The 24,007-nt window shown below is 42.3% G+C and overlaps 1 protein-coding gene across 1 annotated transcript in view; it reads left to right on the top strand.

The window, feature by feature from the left end:
- Window positions 1-204: 204 nt before the first annotated feature.
- Window positions 205-24,007, top strand: part of LOC124552327 (protein lifeguard 3-like) — a 101,245-nt gene continuing 77,442 nt past the window's right edge. The window contains exons 1-2 of the mRNA XM_047126598.1: window positions 205-250; window positions 21,392-21,675. Of these exons, the coding sequence (XP_046982554.1) occupies window positions 205-250; window positions 21,392-21,675 (330 nt within the window). The remainder of the gene's footprint in view (window positions 251-21,391; window positions 21,676-24,007) is intronic.

The raw sequence follows: 24,007 nt of genomic DNA, 5'->3' as shown, positions 1-24,007 counted from the left end.
AAAGCACTTGTTTTTCTATCAGGCATCAGAGATGAGACTCACGCGGTATTACAATCTCTGATGTCGTCGTTACGTTGCTTCTGGAATATCTGTGACACAGCCGGCTCGGCCCTGAAATGAAAGCTCGAAGATCCGCAAATTTTCTAGTACGTCGTATGGCGCGGACAGCAACATAGGGGCAGGCATCTCGTCCCAGATAACGCCATGTCTGCCACAGACCCACACAGCGCCGGCGCGTCCAAGAAGGCAGGTTAGTCGGACCTTACAACGTACTGTTTATTGGATCCGCTGACAATACGTATCGTGAGGGTAGAGTCAAAGGTGTATCACAAGCTTGGAAAAGTATACATACACGTATGTCTAATAATTAGCATTTGGGAAATTACAATTGTATAAATTGGCATTAGAGGTGTGTATCATATCAAATTACAATTTTGTTTACTTCATCTACGCTATATGAAGGGAGAGCGTTGGACCTTGAACGCTTTTTAGACTTCCGCCTGTAGCCATCCCTACATCGTAAGTTTATTACATTTTCTTGTTCCATTTCTAAATGATGTCATTAACTTTTCGTGTGCTGCAGTCTTTTTCTGAACTTACAAAAAATTACTCCGGAAAATTAAGGCTTTTGCAAATCTGAAACACTGTTCCAAGGAACAAATATTCTGCTGAGATTCTAAAGTGTTGCAATCGAGAAAATCTTATTAATGTTGTATTTAATAATGTGTCTGTTACGTTACTACTCTACTACACAGGGGCGATTCTAGAAGTCGGTCAAGGGGGAGGGGAGCTAATGGGAGGAAGTAGGTTTTGAGGAATGGAATATCGCTTAACAAAAGGAGAGTTGGGATCGTCCACCGACAAACTGGTAAAATTTGGTGTTGCTTAAAGTAGGTTTTGGTAAATGTATTGGAGTTCAGGGTAAAAAATGTATATTAACAAATAATAAGACGCCCATTTTAAGTTAAATGATATTTATTGGTTTAAATAGTAAGCTATTTGCCACTCTTATTCTTTTACTAAAATGTGTTTGAAATACATTGCAACCTATATTGCTACATAATTATATAAAAAAAAGAATCTGTTGGAGTAATATATGCCCTCATTTTATCCAGTGTAATATGATACTCCATTGGGGAGGGGGGGGGGGCTATAGCCCCATAGTCGTCGTCCCCCCCCCCACACACACACTATTTGCCACCACCACTGCTACTAAACACCAACAATCTGTGACATAAAATTAAGTAAAAGTTTTATCAAAAACGACCATCTCCATTACCGAACGGCGTCCCTGCATCCATTGATCAGCATTTACTTGCCGTTCTTGCTCAATTGTCCCTCTCCCGCCGGTCACGGTCGGTAGCATCACGCCCGCCTTCGCACAAATCGTGGCGTTCATTGAGGAACGTTCGCATCGAACTCCCACGAACGAGCCGGCCGCGGGCGAAGGATTTCTACGTCCTTTTCCTGCGTAGCGTCGTCTGTTGCGTCGTGGAACCCAAGTTCCCATTGTTGCAGTGGACTGTCATAGAGCGGCACATTCATCACAGTTTCTTTCCGACGCATACCAGATCAACTTGATATTATGCGACCTATGCGAAGTATTCAACTAATCAGAGGCTCCGTGGCAAAGGGCTGGCGGACTCTCTCCTCTGAGGCGTCTGTGGTAGTGTCGACGATGATCATCATCCGCTTCAACTGCGTAGCCGTCTGCGGATGTCTGTTTGTTGGGACGACAAATGGTCGCCTGTTTCCTGCGAGCACCGCTTTACGTTACTGACCCAGAGTCCTTTCCTTAAACAGCGGTAGGATATTTATTTGGGTGTTCACGGCGTGGCTGGAGCCCGCCCGATTCGAAACGAAACGTGACACCCCTACCCGTTGGCCTCGGTTCGCCTGCCATCCTTTACCGCCTTACGAGATTTTCAGGGGTCAGGATGGGTGGACTAGTTTATATATATATATATATATATATATATATATATATATATATATATATATATATATATATATATATATAGGGCTTTAGTCAAAACTATGACTTTTTGAGGAGAGCCACAACAAAGTCCATAATCCTCTCTAAATTCCGAATATGTATATATTTAAACTAATAGCACATTATTACATAGTAAATATTCCCTATTTTGTGGCCCATATTTCCTTTGTGATTTAAATTTATTTTTCCCCCCTTTTCATTCCGTAAACGTAGGTGCTCCAGCCCATTCGCATGATAATTTTATGACCTTAATGAATGCGACATGAAACAACTTTATTTGTATATAATTACCACGTGCAGACAACATTATATAAGTAGCACCAAATATTAAACAAGAAAGTTCATACTGTGTATATATTTCTATAACAACACGTTATGAATGTTATGAACAAGAACAATATTGTGGATTCAGTTATTCCAGAAATCAACCTGCTGTTATAAATAAATCGAACACGATACAACAAGAATGCTACTCCAACTCAATTTCAGTTAGATCTGGATCTTGTGCGGTTTCATCAGGATCTGTAAGAAGACCCAAGTCATGAAACACTGGTGGTATGAGAGGCAGCAGGTCAAGTAAATCCTTTTTTTTTCGTTGGATATAGGAGCGAATGGTTTCTTTTTCCTTTCCACCTCGTCCATTGATAGCCTGCCCCTTCTTCTGAAAATCAACGTCTTGAAAGGTTCGTCACCCAAGGAATTCTTGTAGTTTGACCATTGCCTCATTGTTAGTCTACTGGTGTCATTGAACAGCATTCCATGAGTAATGTTCTCCACCTGTGTTTTTCTTTCTAAAAATCACACTAGATTATAGCAGTCCAGCGAAGTCATAAAACTGATTTTGGTTTAATTCAAAAACGTTGATTTTTTTTTTTTTTTTTTGCCATTGCTCCTCAACAACTGGTACCAATCATGAGGATGGTAAATTGGAACCTTGCATTTTTTTCCTCTGTTTCTCTACCATGGAATGGCCGACGTCACATTCCACGTGCGTGTGTCCAGAAAATAGGAATTTATGATTGATGACCTTGATGTAAGGAAAGTCTCTCAAAACCTTAATGAACATTGCTGCAATATGGGAGTTTTTATTTTGACCCCCACATGTGACACAATAAATCGTTACTTCTGAAATATTTATGGGCATATTAGACAAATGCATGTCTAAGCACGAAGCTATTTCGTTTGCTCCCCTACCAGCTAAAGCTCCATCTCACATATTTGTGGTGGATTGTCCTGTACCATTGTCATGTACTGTCAAATTAAATGTCCATAGCTGACGTATGTAGAAAGCTAAAGACGAACCAAGGCATGGTGTAGGAAGGCATTTCTGCAGATCAAAGCTGAAACATTTTTTAGAATCGCCTTGCTTACACATATCTTTGTCTTTTGCCTTTGATAAGTAAGCAAAGTCATCTGCCTCTTGATGTAGTTTTTGTTCGGCTGAGTAATGTCGTACGAGGATTGACTGAAAAGTAATGCCTCTACCTTCGTAATTCTTCAACAGTTGGCAGCATCGGTATGCGGCAGGTACTGACTTGTTCCACAGCTTCTTCTCTACAGCTCCAGTTGGCGGGAAGCCTTAGCATTGAACGGTTGCTTTGTTACAGTGTAAAATATGGAACGCTGCGTAGACGGTCGGTCAGTGCGATTTAAGCAACGCGCAGTCTTTGAATTCTTGACAGCAGAAGATGTAATCCCAAAGCAGATTCATCAGAGAATGAAAGCAGTCTATGGTGATTGTGTTGATGTGAGTACTGTGCGTCGTTGGGCGGGTAAATTTAAAGATGTTGAGGCAGGAACGTCTGACCTGCGTGACAAACAGAGTTGAACGTCCTGTGACAGCAACCACCGAGTTTCATATGTAAAATGTTGACAGATTGTATCAGGGCGATCGTCGTATCACTCAGAGAGAAACTGCAAGCACAATCGGCACTTGACAAGAACGTGGGGGTCACATTATTGCTTAGCTTGGCTATCCGAAGATCTGAGGATGATGGATACCCCAGATACTGACTCCTGAAATGAAAGCGCACAGACTTGAAATTTGCCAGGAACTCCTCTCGCGTTACGAGAATGGAGACGCACAGTACTCACATCAACACAGTCACTATAAACTGCTTTCATTCTCTGATGAATCTCCTGTAGTGTGACACCTTCTGATGTCAAGAATTCATTGACTACACGTTGCTTAAATAGCATCGACCGACCGTCTGCGCAGGCTTCCATACTTTAACTGTTACAACACAACCGTTCAATGCTAAGGCTTCCCGCCAACTGGAGCTGTAGCGAACAGGCTACGCAACAAGCCAGTACCTGCCGGATACCAACGCTGCCAACTGCTGAAGAGTTGCAAAGTTCGAGGCATTACTTTTCAGTCAACCCTCGTAGACCTGCTGCATTACTGGTTTCTTTTGCAACTTGTATTTTCATATTTAAGGCATCACATTTGTATCATGTACGTATCTATGCTGGGTTTTTTGAAGGAGAGTTTCAAGGCATGAAATTCCCTTTCGTAGATAACTCTGGATACAGGTTTTGATTTGTTCTCTGTATAACTGGTACGTAATTTTCAAATTCAGATGAGAAGGGAGATACCTCTTGTCATTGCTCCTTCTGGGAAAGACAATAAATGAGTTCTTACGTCATTCAGTTCTTCCTCACACTTGTTATATTTCGGAGTATGTTTTCCACGCCCATTACTGGGGGTTGTTCCAGTAGTGCTTTGTCTTTTATTTTTAATGGTGTGTCTAACAAATTTCTCAGGCTCATCTAGTGTGCTGAGGAAACAGTGTCTGTATACAGATTTCCTTTGACCATTGATTTCAAAACAGTATTCATGGGTAACATTCCTGTTTCTACAACGGGTTCGATTCCCGGCGGGGTCAGGGATTTTCTCTGCCTCGTGATGACTGGATGTTGTGTGCTGTCCTTAGGTTAGTTAGGTTTAGGTAGTTCTAAATTCTAGGGGACTGATGACCATAGATGTTAAGTCCCATAGTGCTCAGAGCCATTTGAACCTGTTTCTAGAACATGTTTCCTTTCTGGGTCTTCTGGTTGCCATATGTTTAGTAGTGACATGCTTTGCTATAAACGCAACTTTTCTATCATGAGTACCGAGTCCCAAGTATTCCGAAAAAATAGTTTTGCAAGTATCATTTTCGAGAATGAGAAAACATTTCATTTTGCTCTGTTTAAGAGGTTTCATCTTCCTAGCACGTCCTTATTTCCTACTAACGTACGACTGTCCAGTATGCAAAAGAACAGTTCGTTCTTTGCGCAGTGCTCTAGCCCAACGATGCTGAATAGCCGTACCTTCACCATTGCCATTGCTTGTAGAAGGCTGCTCAAGTCCATCTCTTGAAAGAAATATCTCCACCACAGGGTCTGCAGGAACATTATGCGCAACGTATTCTTGCCGCTGATCTGAATCATCAAGAGGAATTTCTAGTTTTTTAGTAACGTGACTTTTTCTTCTCGTTATTATTTCATAATCTAGGCTTTCTGAAATTGGTACATATGTCTTGTCTTGATCACTGTCATCATCATAATCCAAAATAGCTGACAGTGAAGATCGTAGTTTGTTAATTGATGGTTTGTCAGGGGCTCCGTCTAATATATCCTGTATTTTATCTTGTTCGGATAGTGGTGAAGACAATATTAAATTGTAATTATTGCATTCACCTAAAGATAACCAATAAAATGTTTTGTGGAAATTAATAGTGTTTCGTTTTCAGCATCCTTAATTATTGTCTCTGTGGGTTTACAAGAAGCGCAATTTGACACAACTTTTATAAAGAGGGCTATATATGTCTACAGCTTATTTAGTCTTGTAAAATGAAAGCTACTATATCGGTTTAAAAAACCACTTGTATTAATGCCAGTCTTTTCTGCAATGAATGAGCCATTTCCTTCCCACGGGTAAACATTTCCAAACACGTTCAGAAATCAGTGCATGTTAATCTTCCCCTTTCACAATGCAAAAACAGTGCACATATCTATAGCACAAGCTTCCTCAATAATACCGTATTGCTACCCTTGGGAAAGATTACGGAATAACAAATATAAATTAAAAATGTTGAGTGTTACTAAGAGCATAAGCCAACATAAAACTTATACAGTTTATCACACATTGCTGATACTAAGGGCATAAGGCGACATAAGCCCTTAATATAAAACATATGTTATCATATATGACTTAAGGCACAGTAATATCAGAAAATTGAGTCCGCCTTGATGCAAAACACTTTGTTATTCGTTTATTTCTTTATTATCCCAAACTAGTTTCCGCGACTAATATCACCATCATCAGTGGGGTTTTTTAATCTAAAACACGCAGAGAATGGTATGGTTGTACAGACACAGTAAAACATTATTACATTTTTACAAATCGTCTTTTGAAATATAGTTTTATATTGATACTTTCATACTACCTTATTTATCGTATGTTACAGTATGTTTTAAGCAATTATTGACGCCGTTTGTGACATATTTTCTATGCTCTTTTTTGTCTGTTGCCGTCTTTTTACTTAGCGAACATCATGTCATCTGCAACCACGTGAGCGGCTGTTAGGAAACAAATACTGAAAGGTGGACTTCGTATGTCAGCAGTATATACTTGGGGTTGTGGTAGTGTTGTGGAAACCAGTTACTTTGGTGTGTATTGAGCTGTTGCTTAGCTATTCGTATACTCACGTTCGTTGGATGGTATGTGGCTGCTTTTTACAGAGAAAAACACAACTTCTGCACTTTGTTTCTGATCCAGAATGTTACGCCATCTTCCTGTTCGCGTGTGTCGCGACAGGCGTAGCGCATGTGGCGAGAAAGACTATGAAAAACTGTGGCGCGAATTACGACGACTTCTGTTCATTATTTATGTGTCTGTGTGTGATGGGGAAGTGGTTCTTATGCGTGTGTGTGCTTTCTGTTCTGTGTCGTTGGTCAGTTCTCTCAGAGCGGTAAAGAGTGTGTTGTTGCAGAGTGTTGCGTTTTCATTTATTACATTTTTCCCTTCAGCTATAGCCTTTTGTATATGGTAATTTTCTTCTATTGTTAGTTGTCGGTGTAGACTGTTGCTGTTTCTCAGAATGCGTAGATCGTTTTCAATATTAGTGGGGTTATGGTTTTCGTTCATTAGATGTTCTGCAAAAGTTGAATGTGCGCAGTCACTTCTTAGAGCTCTCATGTGCTCTGTGTACCTCGTTCGGAAATTTCTGCTTGTTTGTCCTATGTAGTGGCTCTGAGGTTTTTCTGACTGGTCTTAGTCTTTTCTGAACTGTAGTGTTTGTTCTGAATGTTATTGGGATCCCTTGCTTTTTAAAGCTGTTTCCTATTCTGTGTGATATTTTGTTATTGTATGTTAGTGTGTACCATCGCTCTCTTTTTTCTGAAGTGGTGGGGTCTGCTGTGTTGTGCTGCATGTTTCCGTTTTACCTTGTTGTTGAGTTTGTTTATGATGTCTGTTTTGTAGTCGTTTTCAACAGCAATTTGTTTGATTATGTTTAGTTCCTGTGTGTAGTTTTCTGGTTTAAGAGGTGTTCTGTTTATCCTGTGGAGCATGTGTGTGAAACTGGCATATTTATGCACTGTCGGTTGGTTGGATGAGCTGTGAATAACAGTGCTTGTGGATGTGGGTTTTCTGTAGATGGAGAATTCATGTCGGTGGTTGTTTCTTGTGATTGTAAGGTCCAAGAAATTTAGTTTCTTGTTGTGTTCTATTTCCATTGTGAAGTGGATTTTTGGGTGTACTGTGTTGATGTTACTGTGGAGCTCTTCTATCCTGCTATGTGTTTCATCTACAAGGCAGATTATGTCATCCACATATCGGTACCAGTAGATTATTTTGTACCCTCCTTGTTTTACAATCTTATTGAATATTGTGTTTTCTATATGGTCCAAGAAAATGCTGGCTAAGATTCCACTGATGGGGGACCCCATGGGAAGCCCCGCTTGTTGCACGTAGAAGTTGTTGAAAGTGAAGTAGTTTTGTTCTGTGATTAGCCTGAGGATGGATGAGATTTCATTTATATGTACATCTGGGAATTTCTTGCATTTTAGCTGTTGTTCTAAAATGTTTATAGTTTCTTATGTGGGTATGTTTGTGTACATGGATGTTACGTCAAAAGATACCAGTTTTGCTGTTGGGGGGGATGTTGACATTTCTAATTTTCTCTATTATGTCTCCTGTGTTTTTGAGGCTTCTGTTGTTTGTGTATGTGTATGTCTTCTGTAGGAATGTGTGCATGTGTCTCCCTAGTAAGTAAGATGGGGCTTTTCTGAAGTCAACCACTGGCCTGACTCGGATGAGGGGTTTGTGGACCTTTGGCATGCTTGTAAAGAGTGGAGCTTTATGGTTCTTTTATGTCATTCTTCTGTTTGGTTCTGTGTCATGGTGTGTGTGATGTTTTTTTAGAGAGTCTTTACATTTATTTGGTATCTTTGTGTTGGGTCACTCGTTAGCTTGCTTATTTCATTCTCTGCCAGAAATTTTTCTGTTTTCTCAATGTATTTTGCCTCTGTCATTTAGGCTAGGGCATTCCCTTTGTCTGCCTTGGTGATGAGAGCATTGTGTTGTTTTAGTTTTCTGTGTGTACTGTTTATGGTTTTCTCAAAATGGTTCAAATGGCTCTGAGCACTATGGGACTCAACTGCTGTGGTCAGAAGTCCCCTAGAACTTAGAACTACTTAAACCTAACTAACCTAAGGACATCACACACATCCATGCCCGAGGCAGGATTCGAACCTGCGACAGTAGCGGTCATGCGGTTCCAGACTGTAGCGCCTTTAACCGCTCGGCCACTTCGGCGGGCGTGGTTTTCTAATCAGATGTTTTTTTATTTGTGTTTATGGATGCTTTGTTCCTTCCGATGATTTGCTTCATTTCCTCTGTCACGAGTTCTCTTGTTAGGCCTGCGTTGAAATCTTGAGTGTTAGTTTTTTCATGTTGTCCTATGATGTATTCAGTCTCAGTAATAAGATTTTCTATGGTCTTATGTGTTATGTGGGTGTTCAAATTGTATTTTGGTCCTTTCACAAGTAGCTGTTCTTCTTCTTTGGTGAGTGTTATGTCAGTAAAATTAATAAAGCGTTCATCGAATGTGTGTTGTGTGTGTGTCTCGGTTTTGGAGCAGTTTTTGTTCATGAGTTTATTTAAATCCTGTTCTTGTTTCTGCCATTTCTTTGCATTATTGTCTGTGAATGGTGATTTATTCTTTCCATTGTGTCACACGGTACTGAGGAGCTGGAGATTTGGTTTGCTAATTCTAGCTGTAATTTGTATAAGCTGATATTCAGTTCTTGTTTTTTGAGTACAGGGAGCAAATTTCATATTTCAGCCAAGCTCTTTCAGCTGTTCGTTTAGCGCGCTGTGCTGCAGGTGACATGTTGTTTACATTAATTTTTATATAACTAGGAATGATGAAACTTCCTGCCAGATTAAAATTGTGTGCCGCACCGAAACGCGAACTCGGGACCTTTGCCTTTCGCGGGCAAGTGCTCAAGCACTTGCCAGCGAAAGGCATAGGTCCCGATTTCGAGTCTCGCTCCGGCACACAGTTTTAATCTTCCAGGAAGTTTCATATCAGCGCTCACTCCGCTGCAGAGTGAAAATCTCATTCTGGAACTAGGAATGATGTTGTTGGCTGAGCAGATTTTGTTGTACTTGAGGTTCAAGTTAGTCTGATGTAGTTTCACTGTCGTTTTTTTAAGTTTGTTGAAGAGCTTTACTGGAAATGCCTGGCATGGAGTAGAAACAATAATATTATCTTGGAACTCCTCCATTTGGCCCGTGTTTGCATAGAAAAACAGTAATATCAGAAAATTGAGTCCGCCTTGATGCAAAACACCATGTTATTCGTTTATTTATGAAAGTATCAATATAAAACTATATTTCAAAAGACGATTTGTAAAAATGTAATAACGTTTTACTGTGTTTGTACAACCATACCATTTTGTGCGTGTTTTAGATTAAAAAACCCCACTGATGATGGTGATATTTGTCGCCGAAACTAGTTTGGGATACCAAAGAAATAAACGAATAACAAGGTGTTTTGCATCACGGCAGACTCAATTTTCTGATATTACTGTTTTTCTATGCAAACACGGGCCAAATGGAAGAGTTCCAAGGTAATATTATTGACTTAACTCACAGTGACGATTCAGTATGCCTTGTATTGCATCCTGACATAAGCCCTTTATTCCACACTAAAGCTTGTGTTTTCCTTACCAATTTCGCTTAACAAACCAAAAATGACCAAAAAGTGACTTACATCCTTATGACCCTGCACACTAAAGAGGGAGAGAGAGCTGTGTGAGGATGCAGCTCAGAAATGGGAGGGGTGTGTGTGTGTGTGTGTGTGTGTGTGTGTGTGTGTGTGTGTGTGTGTGTGTGTGTATGTGTGCCGGGCGGGAAGGCCGAGCGGTTCTAGGCGCTTCAGTCCGGAACCGCGCTGCTGCTACGGTCGCCTCGGGCATGGATGTGTGTGATGTCCTTAGGTTAGTTAGGTTTAAGTAGTTCTAAGTTCTAGGGGACTGATGACCTCAGATGTTAAGTCCCATAGTGCTCAGAGCCATTTTTAACCTTTGTTAGGCACTACCTGCCAGTCATAATGTGTCTGAGACTTAACCCCTGAGTATTTTTTACGGTTATTAACAAAAACCAGCTACGAGTTAAACACGTTGAAACGAAGCTACTGGAAACTAACAGAAATTTTCGGTTTCGAGACAGGTAAAGTTCATAAGACATGCGAGATTCTCAGTTAATTTGTAAGTATTAGATGTTCCACAGTGAAAGATCTTCTTCCGTTTCAAGATAAAAGTTGGTGCACAACCGACGAAGTAAGGCTTATCCGTCCACATGTGACATAACAACTTCAAAAAATATGTAGAATTTTACTTGTCATAAAATACCGTAGTTCAAAAATTAACAGTATTTTCCAAATGGGTTTAATATGAAACATCTGTTCAAAAAATTACGAAACTTTATCGAGAAATTTTTTTCTACTTATTGTGCATAGTCTCCTCCACAATTGATACACCGCCCCCCCCCCCCCCCCAACGCCGTTTTCACTTCCGGAAGCAGTCTTGGTACGCCTTTTGCTGGATCACGCGAAGCGCCGTCTGCGAATTTTGTTTTATCTCGCCTATAGTTGTAAATCTTCGCCCTTTGAACGAGGTTTCCAGTTTAGAAATAAACGTCCGCAGTGGCCAGGTCTGGAGAGTACGGAGGATGAGGCAGCACAGATAATTTTTTTTTTCCAGTACTCAAGCACCAACGGGGACGAATGTGCGGGTGCGTTATCGTGAAGCAAAAGCCATCAATTGTCGCGCCACATTTCCGGTCGTTTACTTCTCACATTTTCTCCCAGGCGTCTCCCCAGACTGTAGCGCCAAGAACCGCTCGGCCACTCCGGCCAGCTGTCGCAAGATGGTCCCGATGGTACCATCAATTAACAGTTTGTCCGTGTGGCACGAATTCATAATGAACTAATCCTTCAAAGTCATAGAAAAGTATCAGCATGGCTTTGACGTTTGACCTGACCTGGCGAGCTTTTTTTGGTCTTGGAGAACCTTCCCCCTGATTGAACCTCGTTCTCACCACCATGACCGTAGACCCACGTCTCGTCACCAGTTATGATTCTCGTAAGGAACATCTTGTTCTCATTTGCGCGATGCAAAAGCTCTTCACAGATTGGGGGGGGCGAATATCTTTCTGGCCTTGACTCATGAGCCGTGGGACGAACTCTGCGGCAACACGATGCTTTCCAAGATGCTTTCTCAAAATCATGACATGATGCAAATGAAATGTAAGGTTCTCTCGCAATCTCTCGGACAGCCAGTCTTCGATGGCCACACACAATTTTGTTGACGTTCCTGACATGAGCGTCGTCGGTAGACGTCGAAGGGCGAGGGTCATGTTTAACTTCCCGCCCGGCAATTTTTAAACCGTGTGAACGATAAGCAACACCGAGTACGGCTAAAGCACTCGTCGCCGTAGGCTTCCTGCATCATTTGGTGTGTCTCTGTAAAAGTTTTCTTGAGTTTCAAGCAACATTTAATGCAGACGTGTTGCTCCTCTATCTCTACCATCTCGAAATTCGCAAACTGTGCAACACGACGTTCTACTCAATACAGCATTGAACAATAACGAACAGACATACAAGAATGAAACATCTGGCAGTTACACATTGAACACAGGCGTGTGCAGGGATGCCAACCTCATTTGGCTCCAACACACCATTGGCGCGAAAACACGAACGTTCCGCATTTTTTTGAACATCTCTCGTATTACACAGCACTTAAATGTGTGGAACTTAAATAATTGCAACTGCTACACAAAACACAACCTCATGTCTCACAACAAAAGCAGTACGAAATGCGGAAGCTGCTTATGGTGGTCTCTAGGACGAATTACATCATATAATTCTAAAATCATTTACTATGTCGGAAAAACGACCAGAGTGTTACCGGGTACACTAGTCTCAAAGTACAACCCTACCCCTTATATGTTTTTCTACATGCTTTGGCAGACTCTCTCTTCGAAGAACATATTTTTTATGTAAGTTACATCTCATTTTGAGTACAATATTACATTGCAATTTGTCTTACACGGTAGTGACACAGGAATTTTCACACTCTAGCAACAGTTTTCTTCGAAAATTATTTCGAGAGATTTTTTCGAAAATATTTTTATTGTTTACCTCACCCACGTTTGGATGCAGTTTTTCTAGGACTTTTGGACCAGCAGAGGATGGCTTTGATTTGAATTCGCTGTGTCGTGTCTGAGCTCACGGAAGAAGATCCGTTTCCTTGTATCGTGGCGCCAGGTCTTGAGTCTCAGAAACATATCTGAATTTTGTCCAGAACAGCAGTTCATGTTTGTATGTGTACGGCAGCGTCAGTATCGTAAATGCTGGCCTAGCTACATATTTTTCTCCATTTAAGGTTGGCTATCATCCTCATTGCTCTTCTCTGCATTCTGAATACTCTATTGCCGCAACTTCCTGGCAGATCAAAGCTGTGTACGACACCGTCACTCGGGATCTTTGCCATTCGCGTATGAGTGCTCCACCGACTGAGCTATTCAAGCACGGCTCACGACCCGCCGCCCTCACAGCTCTACTTCCGCCAGTACCTGGTTTCCTTCCTTCCAAATTTCACAGTTCTCCTGCTTCATTAGGAGCGCTAGCACTCCTGGAAGAAAGGATGCAGCCGAGATACGGCTCAGCCGAGGCCTTGGGTACTGTCAGTAGACAACCTGACCGTAAAAGACAAAGGTCACAAGTTGACTCCCACTCTGGCACACAGTTTTAATCTGCCAGGAAGTGTCAGAACAGCGCACACTGCACTGCAGACTGGAAACTCATCCTGAAAACTCTATTACCATTTATTTCGAGGGATCTCTCACAAAATTATCCATAATTTCATGTAGAATGAAATGTTGTATAGTATGTCGTTTTCACACTGCTCGCATCTTTTAGGTTGTTGAGTTTGTGCAGGATATATAGCTCTGAGGTAAGTTTTCCACTTTCGTATTCTTTGTCCTTATTACAATTAACATTTTTTATTACTATTATCCCAACGAATTTCGTATATACACAGTTTTCTGGTGTGCACTCAAGTATGAAAATGCTTATATCTTCATTGTGTTCGTTTCTTTGCTCTGAAATTTGAATAAAGCATTTCATCAATGTTATTATGAAACAATTGTTGCTGATCTCGGAAGAACGTAATCCGATGACCCGCGAAACGACGCACTGCGCGGAGTCGCCCGACTGGGGCGATGTCAAAATTCTTCCTACGGCTGAAAGCCCAGTTACCAGCATCGCCGATATGCTTCAGTGACATTTCCGCTTCCCTTCCGCAAACAAATTCTCAATTATATTAAGAAAACTACTTTCAACTGCGATGCAGAGAGTTCCTCATTGCCGGCCGCGGTGGCCGTGCGGTTCTGGCGCTGCAGTCCGGAACCGCGGGACTGCTACGGTCGCAGGTTCGAATCCTGCCTCGGGCATGGGTGTGTGTGATGTCCTTAGGTTAGTTAGGTTTAAGTAGTTCTAAGTTCTAGGGGACTGATGACCTAAGATGTTGAGTCCCATAGTGCTCAGAGCCATTTGAACCATTTTTTAGTTCCTCATTATTTCACAACGTGTCAATATTTCTTCTCGTTCCATGCACGCAAAACCAATTTTCCAAATTAGGGCTTTTTACACTCCGTCTTCTGCAAAACCCAATGTACTTCTTTTTTATTTTCAGCTGATCACATCTAAACGTATGATACATCTATGTGTCAGTTCTGTGGACCTCGATTCATTTCTGTGAAAATGTTATACGTAATTCATGGTTGTTTTTCAGCACTGCACAACTCACTTTTTTGAAACCCCGTAATTGTCGACCAAATACATAAAAGGGGTGCCGAACCGATTGTCTTTCGTCAAGCACTAAAGCAGCCGCTAGGCTGAATAGGTATCAAACTCTCTGACAGGCGCATTTGTAACGTGCTCAATAAAGGCGTGTGGGCGGAGGGAGGCATCGACTGTATTGCTGAACTGGAAGGTTATAGTGGGACCCTTCGCTGTTTTTTCCACGAGCATGTCAAACTCAATGTTGCACCCTCTCCCACCTCCCTCCCTGCCGCTCCCCCCCCCCCCCCCCCCCCCCACCCGCCCCCTGCCTTGCATCCCTTCAGTGATCACGGCACATGAGAGCGCGATATAGGAGGGCTGAAAAAGCATAAACATCATTTGCTGCTGCGAATCACGTTCGAATTTCGTCGAATGGTTTTGAACGGTCCATAGTGATCCTACCCAGAACACAACAGAGAAAATTGCGGTCGCACTACATCCAAAGGGATCAGATCTCAATCACTGGGGTCGCTGGCCCACAATGTCAGAATAGTTTTTCATCGCCCGGGTGGTGGCGGCAATATCGAACATTGCCAAGAGGTTCGGTCTGTCGCTCATCAGAAATGTCGTTTTCGACCGCGACATCTTTGGGAATCAACGCCCAATGGAAGGGGTCGTTTCATTGATGCCCTTTATGCCACCTTCGTGTCGATTCTGAGATGTGGGTATCTGAAATGCTTTCATCGGCCGCTCATAGGAAAACCGCGTGATTTGAACTCTGGGTATCGCGGGTCTGACCTCCACTGCAAGACTGGCAACAGAGAGGGTGATATCTTGGTGAGATGTGGAGTGACAATTTTCTCATCGTGTGACTCGTCCACGCTGGCTTTGGGCAGAATTGTAGTGAAATTTGGCTCCAATGTGACAAAAAAGCTAGTGTGACATCATTACCCCCCTTACACCTTAACTGAACTTCTGAGTTCTGGCCTGTCTTTCGCATGCGTCGACACCTGTCTGAAGCGTCGCCGAGCCCGAGGGCGATTTCGTAGGGCGGCAGGCCTCTGCACCATTACAGAGCATGGTTGTGGGCACCTTTTACCCAAATCTGAACCTTACACGTCGCAATGGGAGGCAGTTACGAAGTTTCGAAAAAGTGATCCTCTAATTTTGTTGCGCAGTGTATTTTAATCCTAAAAACTGTCCAATTTTTATTTCGTCTTGACTGCTCATACGAAATTAAGTTAATTGTGAAAATGAATTTGCACAGGTCTGCTTGCTGTATCCCTTTATCTGTTTTGTCAACATGTCATCTGAAAAGTAGTCGGAAAAATTTGCTTAGAAAGTTATTAATTTTGACTTACTTTACCCAAAAGTGCCAACGGCCTTGCCGCATTGCTAACACCGGTTCCCGTCAGATCACCGAAGTTAAGCGCTATCGGTCTGGGCCTGTACTTGGATGGGTGACTATCCGTTCTGCCGAGCGCTGTTGGCGAGCGAGGTGCACTCAGCCCTAGTGAGGCAAACTGAGGAGATAGATAATTGAGAAGCAGCGGCTCCGGTCTCGTAAACTGGCATACGGACGGGAGAGCGCGGTGTGCTTACCACATGCCCCTCCATATCCGCATCCAGTGACGCCTGTGGGCTGAGGATGACACGGCGGCCGGTCGGTGCCTTTGGGCCTTCCATGGCCTGTTCGCAAGGAGTTCAGTTTAGTTTGGTTACCCAAAAGTAGTAGTAGTTTACGTCCTGAACTTACATTTTACTGTAACTTTCTGGCAGATTAAAACTGTGTGGCGGACCGAGACTCGAACTCGGGACCTTTGCCTTTCGCGGGCAAGTGCTCAACCATCTCAGCTACCGAAGCACGACTCACGCCCAGTCTCACAGCTTTACTTCTGCCAGTATCTCGTCTTCTACCTTCCAAACTTTACAGAAGCTCACACTCCGCTGCAGAGTGAAAATCTCATTCTGGTTTCATTTTACTTCCTGTTTTGCATCTTTGATGTGTTCTGCTTTTTCATTGTAATTACGTACGCTGTTTTCCACAACTTTTACAGTTCACCCTCACCTCATGCCAGGCCAGTGCAATTCGCAGAATTTCGTCATCTTTCCCGATTTGTTAATATCCGTCTGCGTCCTCCACTAGGACCGAAGTCTTACTACAAATCAAGACAGTACTGTGGACAGGGCGGTAACATTTGTAGGGGGCAGGTCGTTATCTATTTTAACTGTCGTATCGCTCTAGAAAAAAAAGATAAACACAAGTAAGTTTCTCATCTCCGGTGAATGATGAATGCCTAACCATTCTAAGGAAATTACAACTTGTGCAAGTCTCACGGACTGTCTCGCGGCGATTTTGTGCTAAAATTGATAAGCCCCAACAAGGGTGTGGACACACTACCGTGCCTATTCAGTGTGAGTCTTCGACTTCAAGTACTTTAGCCAAATTTGTATGTTTACGTTCTGCCACACAATTTTCAACATATTCAACGATATATACAGGATAAAAAAATTATTCCATATTTAGAGAGGTAAGCATTTCACATCTTCATCAAAACGCAAAGTGGTTACGTTACAAGTAATGTAAGCGCTGCACTTACTCAGAACACTAACAGACGTTTACTTCATGCCCTGTCATGAACACTAGCAGAGGAATATGTCCTCATTCGTTTACTGCGTTATTTAGATCGTTCACAATAGCAAAAAGATTGCAGTAGAGGTGATGTGTTTTACGATACCGAAGATGAACATGTGCTCATACCTCTCAAGGTGTGCATTTCAGAACCAATGTTTGCTGGACATTTATCTCTTGTTTTGGTTCATACTACCAAGTCTCAAAATATGGAATACTTTGTTTTCAACACCTTCATACGACACGCTGGGACCTCTTGTCTGACTCTAAATACATCCCTTCAAAATGTGTTGTACTGAAATCTGTCCATCTATATAAGTAAAAATATGAATGTTCGTTTGTTCAGAATCTTAAAGCTCTGAAAGTTCTTCACCTATCGCTTTGAAAACTTGACACAACTTTGCATTCAGATTAGCTCGAGTTTCTGTATATCTACTGGAGCGGCACTTTTATGTATAAGAAATGAAAGTAAATGGCAGAATCATGCAGTGTCAGCCGGCTTCAGATTTTTTTACGTTACTGTTTAACTGTGGTGGTTCATCGTAATATTAATATGCTATTCTCTTGCCCCGAAAACGTGTTATATGTGTAGCACAGTCAAATGACAAATTTTTTATTTATAGACCTTAATTACATCGAAAGTAAAAGAGTTACCATTATAAGGCTTGTAAAAAGTGTTTTGCAATATCCGCCATTGTCTATTCTGTGACGATAATGGGTGTTAATCATAAACTGCACTGATATTTATTGAATAATACTAGAATACATCTCCCCCGTGAAACATGGAACTTGCCATCCGTGGGATGACTTCCGTGTCTCAGCGATACAGATAGCCGTACCGTGCGTACAACCACAGCGAAGGGGGATCTGTTGAGAGGCCAGACAAACGTGTGGTTCCTGAAGAGGAGCAGCAGCCTTTTCACTAGTTGCAGGGACAACAGTGTTAATGATTTTTTAATCTGGCCTTCTAATATCAACAATAATGCCGTCCCTTTGCTGGTACTGCGGATGGCTGAAAGCAAGGGGAAACTACAGTCGTAATTTTATTGCAGCCAAAAGACTCACGAAGCCCACACAGTAGCGCAAGTTTACACCCTAACTACCTCCGCAGATGATGAAGAAATGTATGATGAGATAAAAGAATTTATTCAGATACTTGAAGAACACGAAAATTTAATTTTGATGGGGAATTGGATTCGATAATAGTAGGAAAAGGAATAGAAGGAGAGGAAGCCGCCTGGTAAAATTTTACACTGAGCATAATTACAGTTAACAGTTGGTTTAAGAATCATAAAAGAAGGTCGTATACGTGGAAGAGACTTGAAGACACCAGAAGGTTAAGATTGATTATATAATGGTTAGACAGAGATTTAGGAAACAGATTGTAAATAGTAAGTCTTTTCCAGAGGCAGGTATGGACTCTGACTACAATCTACTGGTTAAGAACTGCATATTAAAATTAAAGAAACTGGAAAAAGGTAGGAAATTAAGGAGAGAAGGGACCTGGATAAGTTGAAAGAGCCAGATGTTGTTGAGAGTTTCAGAGGAAGCATCGGGTAACGGTTGACAAGAAAAGGGAAAGGAATGCAGTAGAAGACGAATGGGTAGCTTTAAGAGATGAAATAGTGAAAACAGGACAGGATCAAATAGGTAAAAAGACAAGTCCTAGTACAAATCCTTGTATAACACAAGATATACTGAATTTAATTGGAGAAAGGAGGAAATTTGAAAATGTAGCAAATGAAGCAGACGAAAGAGAATACAAACGTTTAAAAATGAGGCTGACAGAAGTGTAAAATTGCTAAGCAGCAATTGCTAGGGGACTAAGGATTTCGAAGCATATTTCACTAGGTAAAAGATAGACACGGCCTAGAGGAAGATTAAAGAGGCCTTTGGGGAAAATAAAAGCAGCTGTATGATTATCAAGAGCTCAGATGGAAAAACAGTCCTGAGCAAAGATGGTAAACCTAAAAGATGGAAGGTGTATACTGAAGGTCTATGCAAGGGAGATGAAATTGAAAGCAATAATATAGAAAGGGAAGTGGACGTAGATGAATATCATATTGAAGATATGATACGCGAGAAGAATTTGACAAAGCTCTGAACGATATAAGTCGAAAAGAGACCCCGGGGGTAGACGATATTCCGTCAGAAGTACTGATGGCCTTGGAAGAGCCAGCCGTGATAAAACTCTTCCATGTGGTGTGCAAGATATATGAGACTGCAAGAAGAAAGCAGTTGCTGACAGGTGTGAAATTACCTAACTATCACTTTAATAAGTCATCGTTCAAAATACTAAGACGCTTTCTTTACAGAAGAATGGAAAAAGTGGTAGCAGCCGGCCTCGGGGAAGATCAGTTTGCATTCCAGAGAAATGTAGGAACATGCGAGGCAGTACTGACCCTACGACTTAATATAGAAGGAAGGTTAAGGGAAAGGTTAACTTACAGCATTTGTAGACTTAGAGAGAGCTTTTGACGATATTGGCTGGAATACTGTCTTTGAAATTCTGTAGGTAGCAGGGGTAAAATACAAGGAGCGAAAGACTATCTACAGCTTGTACAGAAACCAGACGGCAGTTATAAGAGTCGAGGGGCGTGAAAGGGAAGCTGTGGTTGAAAAGGGAGATAGACAGTGTTGTAGCATATCCGCGATATTGTTCAGTCTGTACATTGAACAAACAGTAAATAAATCAAAGAAAAATTTGGAATAGGAATTAAACATCAGGGAAAATAAATAAAAAAACTTTGAGATTTCTTGATGCCATTGTGATTCTGTCAGACACATAAAAGTACTCGGAAAAGCAGTTGAACGGAATGGACAATGTCTTGAAAGGAGGATATAAAATGAACACCAACAAAAGCAGAACAGATACAATGGAATGTAGCAGAATTAAATCAAATGATGCTGAGAGAATTTACATTAGGAAATGAGACACTAAATGTAGTAGATGAGTTTTGCTATTTGCCAGCACAATAACAGATGATAGCCGAAGCAGAGAGGATATAGAAGGTAGACAAAAGTGGTCCAACTAAAACATTCACATTTCTTTACGTACTGAGCGAATATGTAATAAAAAATGGAGGTTGCTATTTTAAAAAACGCAGTTGATATCCGTTTGATGTATGGCAGCGCAATCTAGCGGGCCAACCATAGCTCCATCTGGTTTCCCCCTTCAAGCTAGACAAGTTTCGTTCTTTGTAGTTTTTTCGTTGGACGCTTATTTCGTGAGATATTTGGCCCGGTCACTATCAATGGACCATCCTGTATAGCAACGATATTAATCACATAAACAGAGCAACGATATAAATCACTTACCTTAAAAACTGTACCAGAGGCCTGAATATATCTTCCGTGCGCTAAGAGCTTCAGCAACATCATCAAGCACTCAGAACAGACAAAGCACTGTATATAGGAAAAAGATACCGAACTCCAGTGCGTATGGATATACAAGCTAGTTTCTGCTTACTGTGAATTCCTGCCATTTGGAGGCAGAAAGGCAAATCACAGTAGTGGATTCTGAACACACGAACATTTACTTTTATGAAAATAAAAATGTAAACGTTCGTTTGTTCAAAGTCGTAAATCTTCCAAAGTTCTTCGCCGTGCATTTGAAAGCGCTCGTGTTTTTACGACCCATTTTTTATTATGTAAATAAATATGTAATGCATATAGGGGGAAACTTATTACTAAAAATCTCGAGAAGTTCTTGGCTGATTAAATTTTTACACAATACTTCATTTAATATACTGTCATACATACGCTATGTACTGTGTGTTTAATATCTACAGTACATAAATATTTATGTAATATAGAAATGGGAAATAGTGTTACCAATAATCTCAATAAGTACTCGACTGATTTACCTCAAATTTTTGCACGATACTGTTGGAGATATATTGGCTGCATATTTTAATGTAATAGTGAAACAGTTTACTAAACAGGAAAGCTGTACTTACGGCTTATCATTAGAATACTATGACTATGTAATAACAATAAACAAGCTCAGTGTCAGAGAAAAAGGAGAAGAGGCGATGGAGAGAATGGTGGGAGCAAATCGAGATAGAAACAGGAAATGGAGAGAGAAGGCAGGAGAAGATGGACATAGAAAGGGGAACTGTGTGAAGGAGAGAGATGGAGAGAGAGGAGGAACGAGAAGATGGACAAAGGAAGGGTGCGGAGGTGATGGAGAGAGAGACGTGGGAAGGAGGAGGAGGACATGGAGAAAGGGAGAGAGGAGGAGGAGATGGACAGAAACAAGGGAGAGGGGGAAGGAGATTAGGACGTATATCAAATTCCAATGCATGTTAGAAACGTGTGCTTTCTCTTTTCCTTCTTTCCCCATTTGACAATTGTGAGCCACTGGAACAGTTAGTGAACGAGTAAATAAGGAAACGACTCTGGTGGTTGTCCGTCCGCCCACAGCCGACGCCGACACGCAGACGCCGCGGCAGAGCGGCGAGAGCGAGAGCGCAGACGCAGGGGGCGACTCCCGGAACGCCGCCCCCGCGTGCCGACCGCCGCCCCCGACCGCAGCGCCTTCTGCTGGGGACGCGGGCATCGCGGGGGCGGACAAGCAGCAGGAGGGAGGAGGGTCGGAAGCACCCTCCGCCGCCCCCGCCGCCGTGCCTCCTGGCGATCCCTCAAAGGAGAGCGACCGTGACTCCAGCCGGGCTGCACAGAGGCCGGGCGCCACCCCCGTCGTATACGTGAGTCTCACTTCCAGGTGTGCTTGTCTTCCGGCATTCAGTCGAGCTCCCGTTACCAGATATTTAAATCCGTAGCTTTCGTACTTGTTTACAGTTAAGTTGTCCTGAATCGATAGAAGTCGGAAGCCTTTGGCCGCCAATCATTTGCTTTTGGTTTCAGTAAACGTTAGCCAGCTGAAAGTAAGGAGAGTGTTGTACCTTGGAACATTCTAGTTGGACCTGTAATAGAAATTGAATGTATTTTCGTATTCCATTCTCAAATAATTCTAGTCTTATGTGCTGCTCCCCGAAGATAAGTGCTGTCGTGCTCGGGCAGCACTCGGATGGGTGACCGCTCGGCTCCATTCGCAAGCAAGCAGGCTGCACTCAGCCCTTGCGGGCCAGCCGGCAGTAGCGGCTCCGGCACGAAAGCTGACAGCGACCGGGAGAGCGGCGTGCTGGCCACACGCCCCTCCGTATCCGAATCCGAGTGACGCCTTCGGCTGAAGACGACACGGCGGTCTGTCGGTGCCGTTGGGCCTTCCGGGGCTCGTTCGGACGGAATTTTTCTTGTCTGCTACGTCTTTTTCTGAAATTACAAAAATTACCCAGCTAAAGTGAGGTTTTTCCAAGTGTGAAAAAACGTTCCGAAATACAACATGGTTATGGAACTAGGAAGACATATGCAATTGAAATTTGAAAGTGTGGCAATCGAGTAAATCTTGCCAATAAATTATTTGAAAGTCTATCTGTTACATAATTACTCTACTACATACCAATTAGCAGTATGTGAAATCAAATTAAATAAAAATATTATCAAATATCAGTTACAAGATAAGTATATTGCGATATCTGAATCCACCAAATGAAAACTAACACAAAGTTTTCATTTTCCAGACAGGTAAAATTTGCAAGATGTGAAAGAATTCCAGTTCATTTGAAAGTTTGCCAATATCACATGTTCTGCCGTAGAAGACCTCCCGACTCAAGGTGCAAGGTGTCACACAACCGATGAAGCATGGCTTCACTCTTCACAAGTTATGTAACTTCTTTCAAAAACGCATACAATTTTACTCATCTTAAAATTCTGTAACAGAAGACTTTACAAAAGCTTCAGAATAGCTTTGATATACAGTGAAGAGCCAAAGAAACTGGTACACCTGCCTAGTATCGTGTAGCGCCCCCATGAGCACGGAGAAGTGTCGTAACACTATGTGGTATGGACTCGACTAATGTCTGAAGTAGTGCTGGAGGGAACTGAATCTTGCAGGGCTGCCCATAAATCTGTTACGACGGGATGGAGATCTCTTCTGTACAGCATTGCAAGGCATCCCAGATATACTCAATAACGTTTATCTCTGGGGATTTTGGTGACTAGCGGAAATGTTTAAACTCAGAACAGTGTTCCTGGAGCCACTCTGCATCAATTCTGGACGTGTGGGGTGTCACATTGTCCCGCTGGAATTGCCCAAGTCCGTCGAAATGCACAATGGACATGAATGGATGCAGCTGATCAGACTGGATGCTTACGTACGTATCTTCTGTCACAGTCGTATCTAGACACATCAAGTGCCCCATATCACTCCAACTGCACCTACCCCACACCATTACAGTTCCCTGCTGACATGCAGGGTCCATGGATTCATGAGGTTGTCTCCATACCCGTACACGTCCATCCGCTCGATACAATTTGAAACGAGACTCGTCTGACCAGGCAACATGTTTTCAGTCATCGACAGTCCAATGTCGGTGTTGACGAGTCCAGACGAGGCGTAAAGCTTTGTGCCGTGCAGTCATCAAGGGTACATGAGTAGGCCTTCGGCTCCGAAAGCCCATATCGATGATTTTTCGTTGAATGGTTTCCACGCTGACACTTGTTGATAGCCCAGCACTGAAATGTGCAGAAATTTGCGGAAGAGTTGCACTTCTGACACGTTGAACGATTCTCTCCAGTCATCGTTGGTCCTGTTCTCGCAGGATCTTTCTGCGGCCGCAGCGATGTCGGAGATTTGATATTGTACCGGATTCCTGATATTCACGGTACACTCGTGAAATGGTCGTACAGGAAAATCCCCACTTCATCCGCTACCTCGCAGATGCTGTGTCGCATCGCTCGTGCGCCGACTGCAACACCACGTTCAAACTCACTTCAATCTTGACAACCTGCCATTGTGGCAGCAGTAGCCGATTTAACAGCTGAGCTAGACGCTTTTATATGCGTTGCCGACCGCAGAGTCGTATTCTGTATGTTTACATATCTCTGTATTTGAATACATATGCCTATACAAGTTTGTTCGGCGCTACAGTGTATTATCAGATACCTGTTACAAGTTAAGTATATTGCGAAACATAT

This window comes from Schistocerca americana, chromosome 10 (assembly GCF_021461395.2).
Source record: "Schistocerca americana isolate TAMUIC-IGC-003095 chromosome 10, iqSchAmer2.1, whole genome shotgun sequence".
Classification (NCBI taxonomy): domain Eukaryota; kingdom Metazoa; phylum Arthropoda; class Insecta; order Orthoptera; family Acrididae; genus Schistocerca; species Schistocerca americana.
The sequence above is the reverse complement of the archived record's forward strand: the minus strand, read 5'-3'. Positions and strand labels throughout refer to the sequence as shown.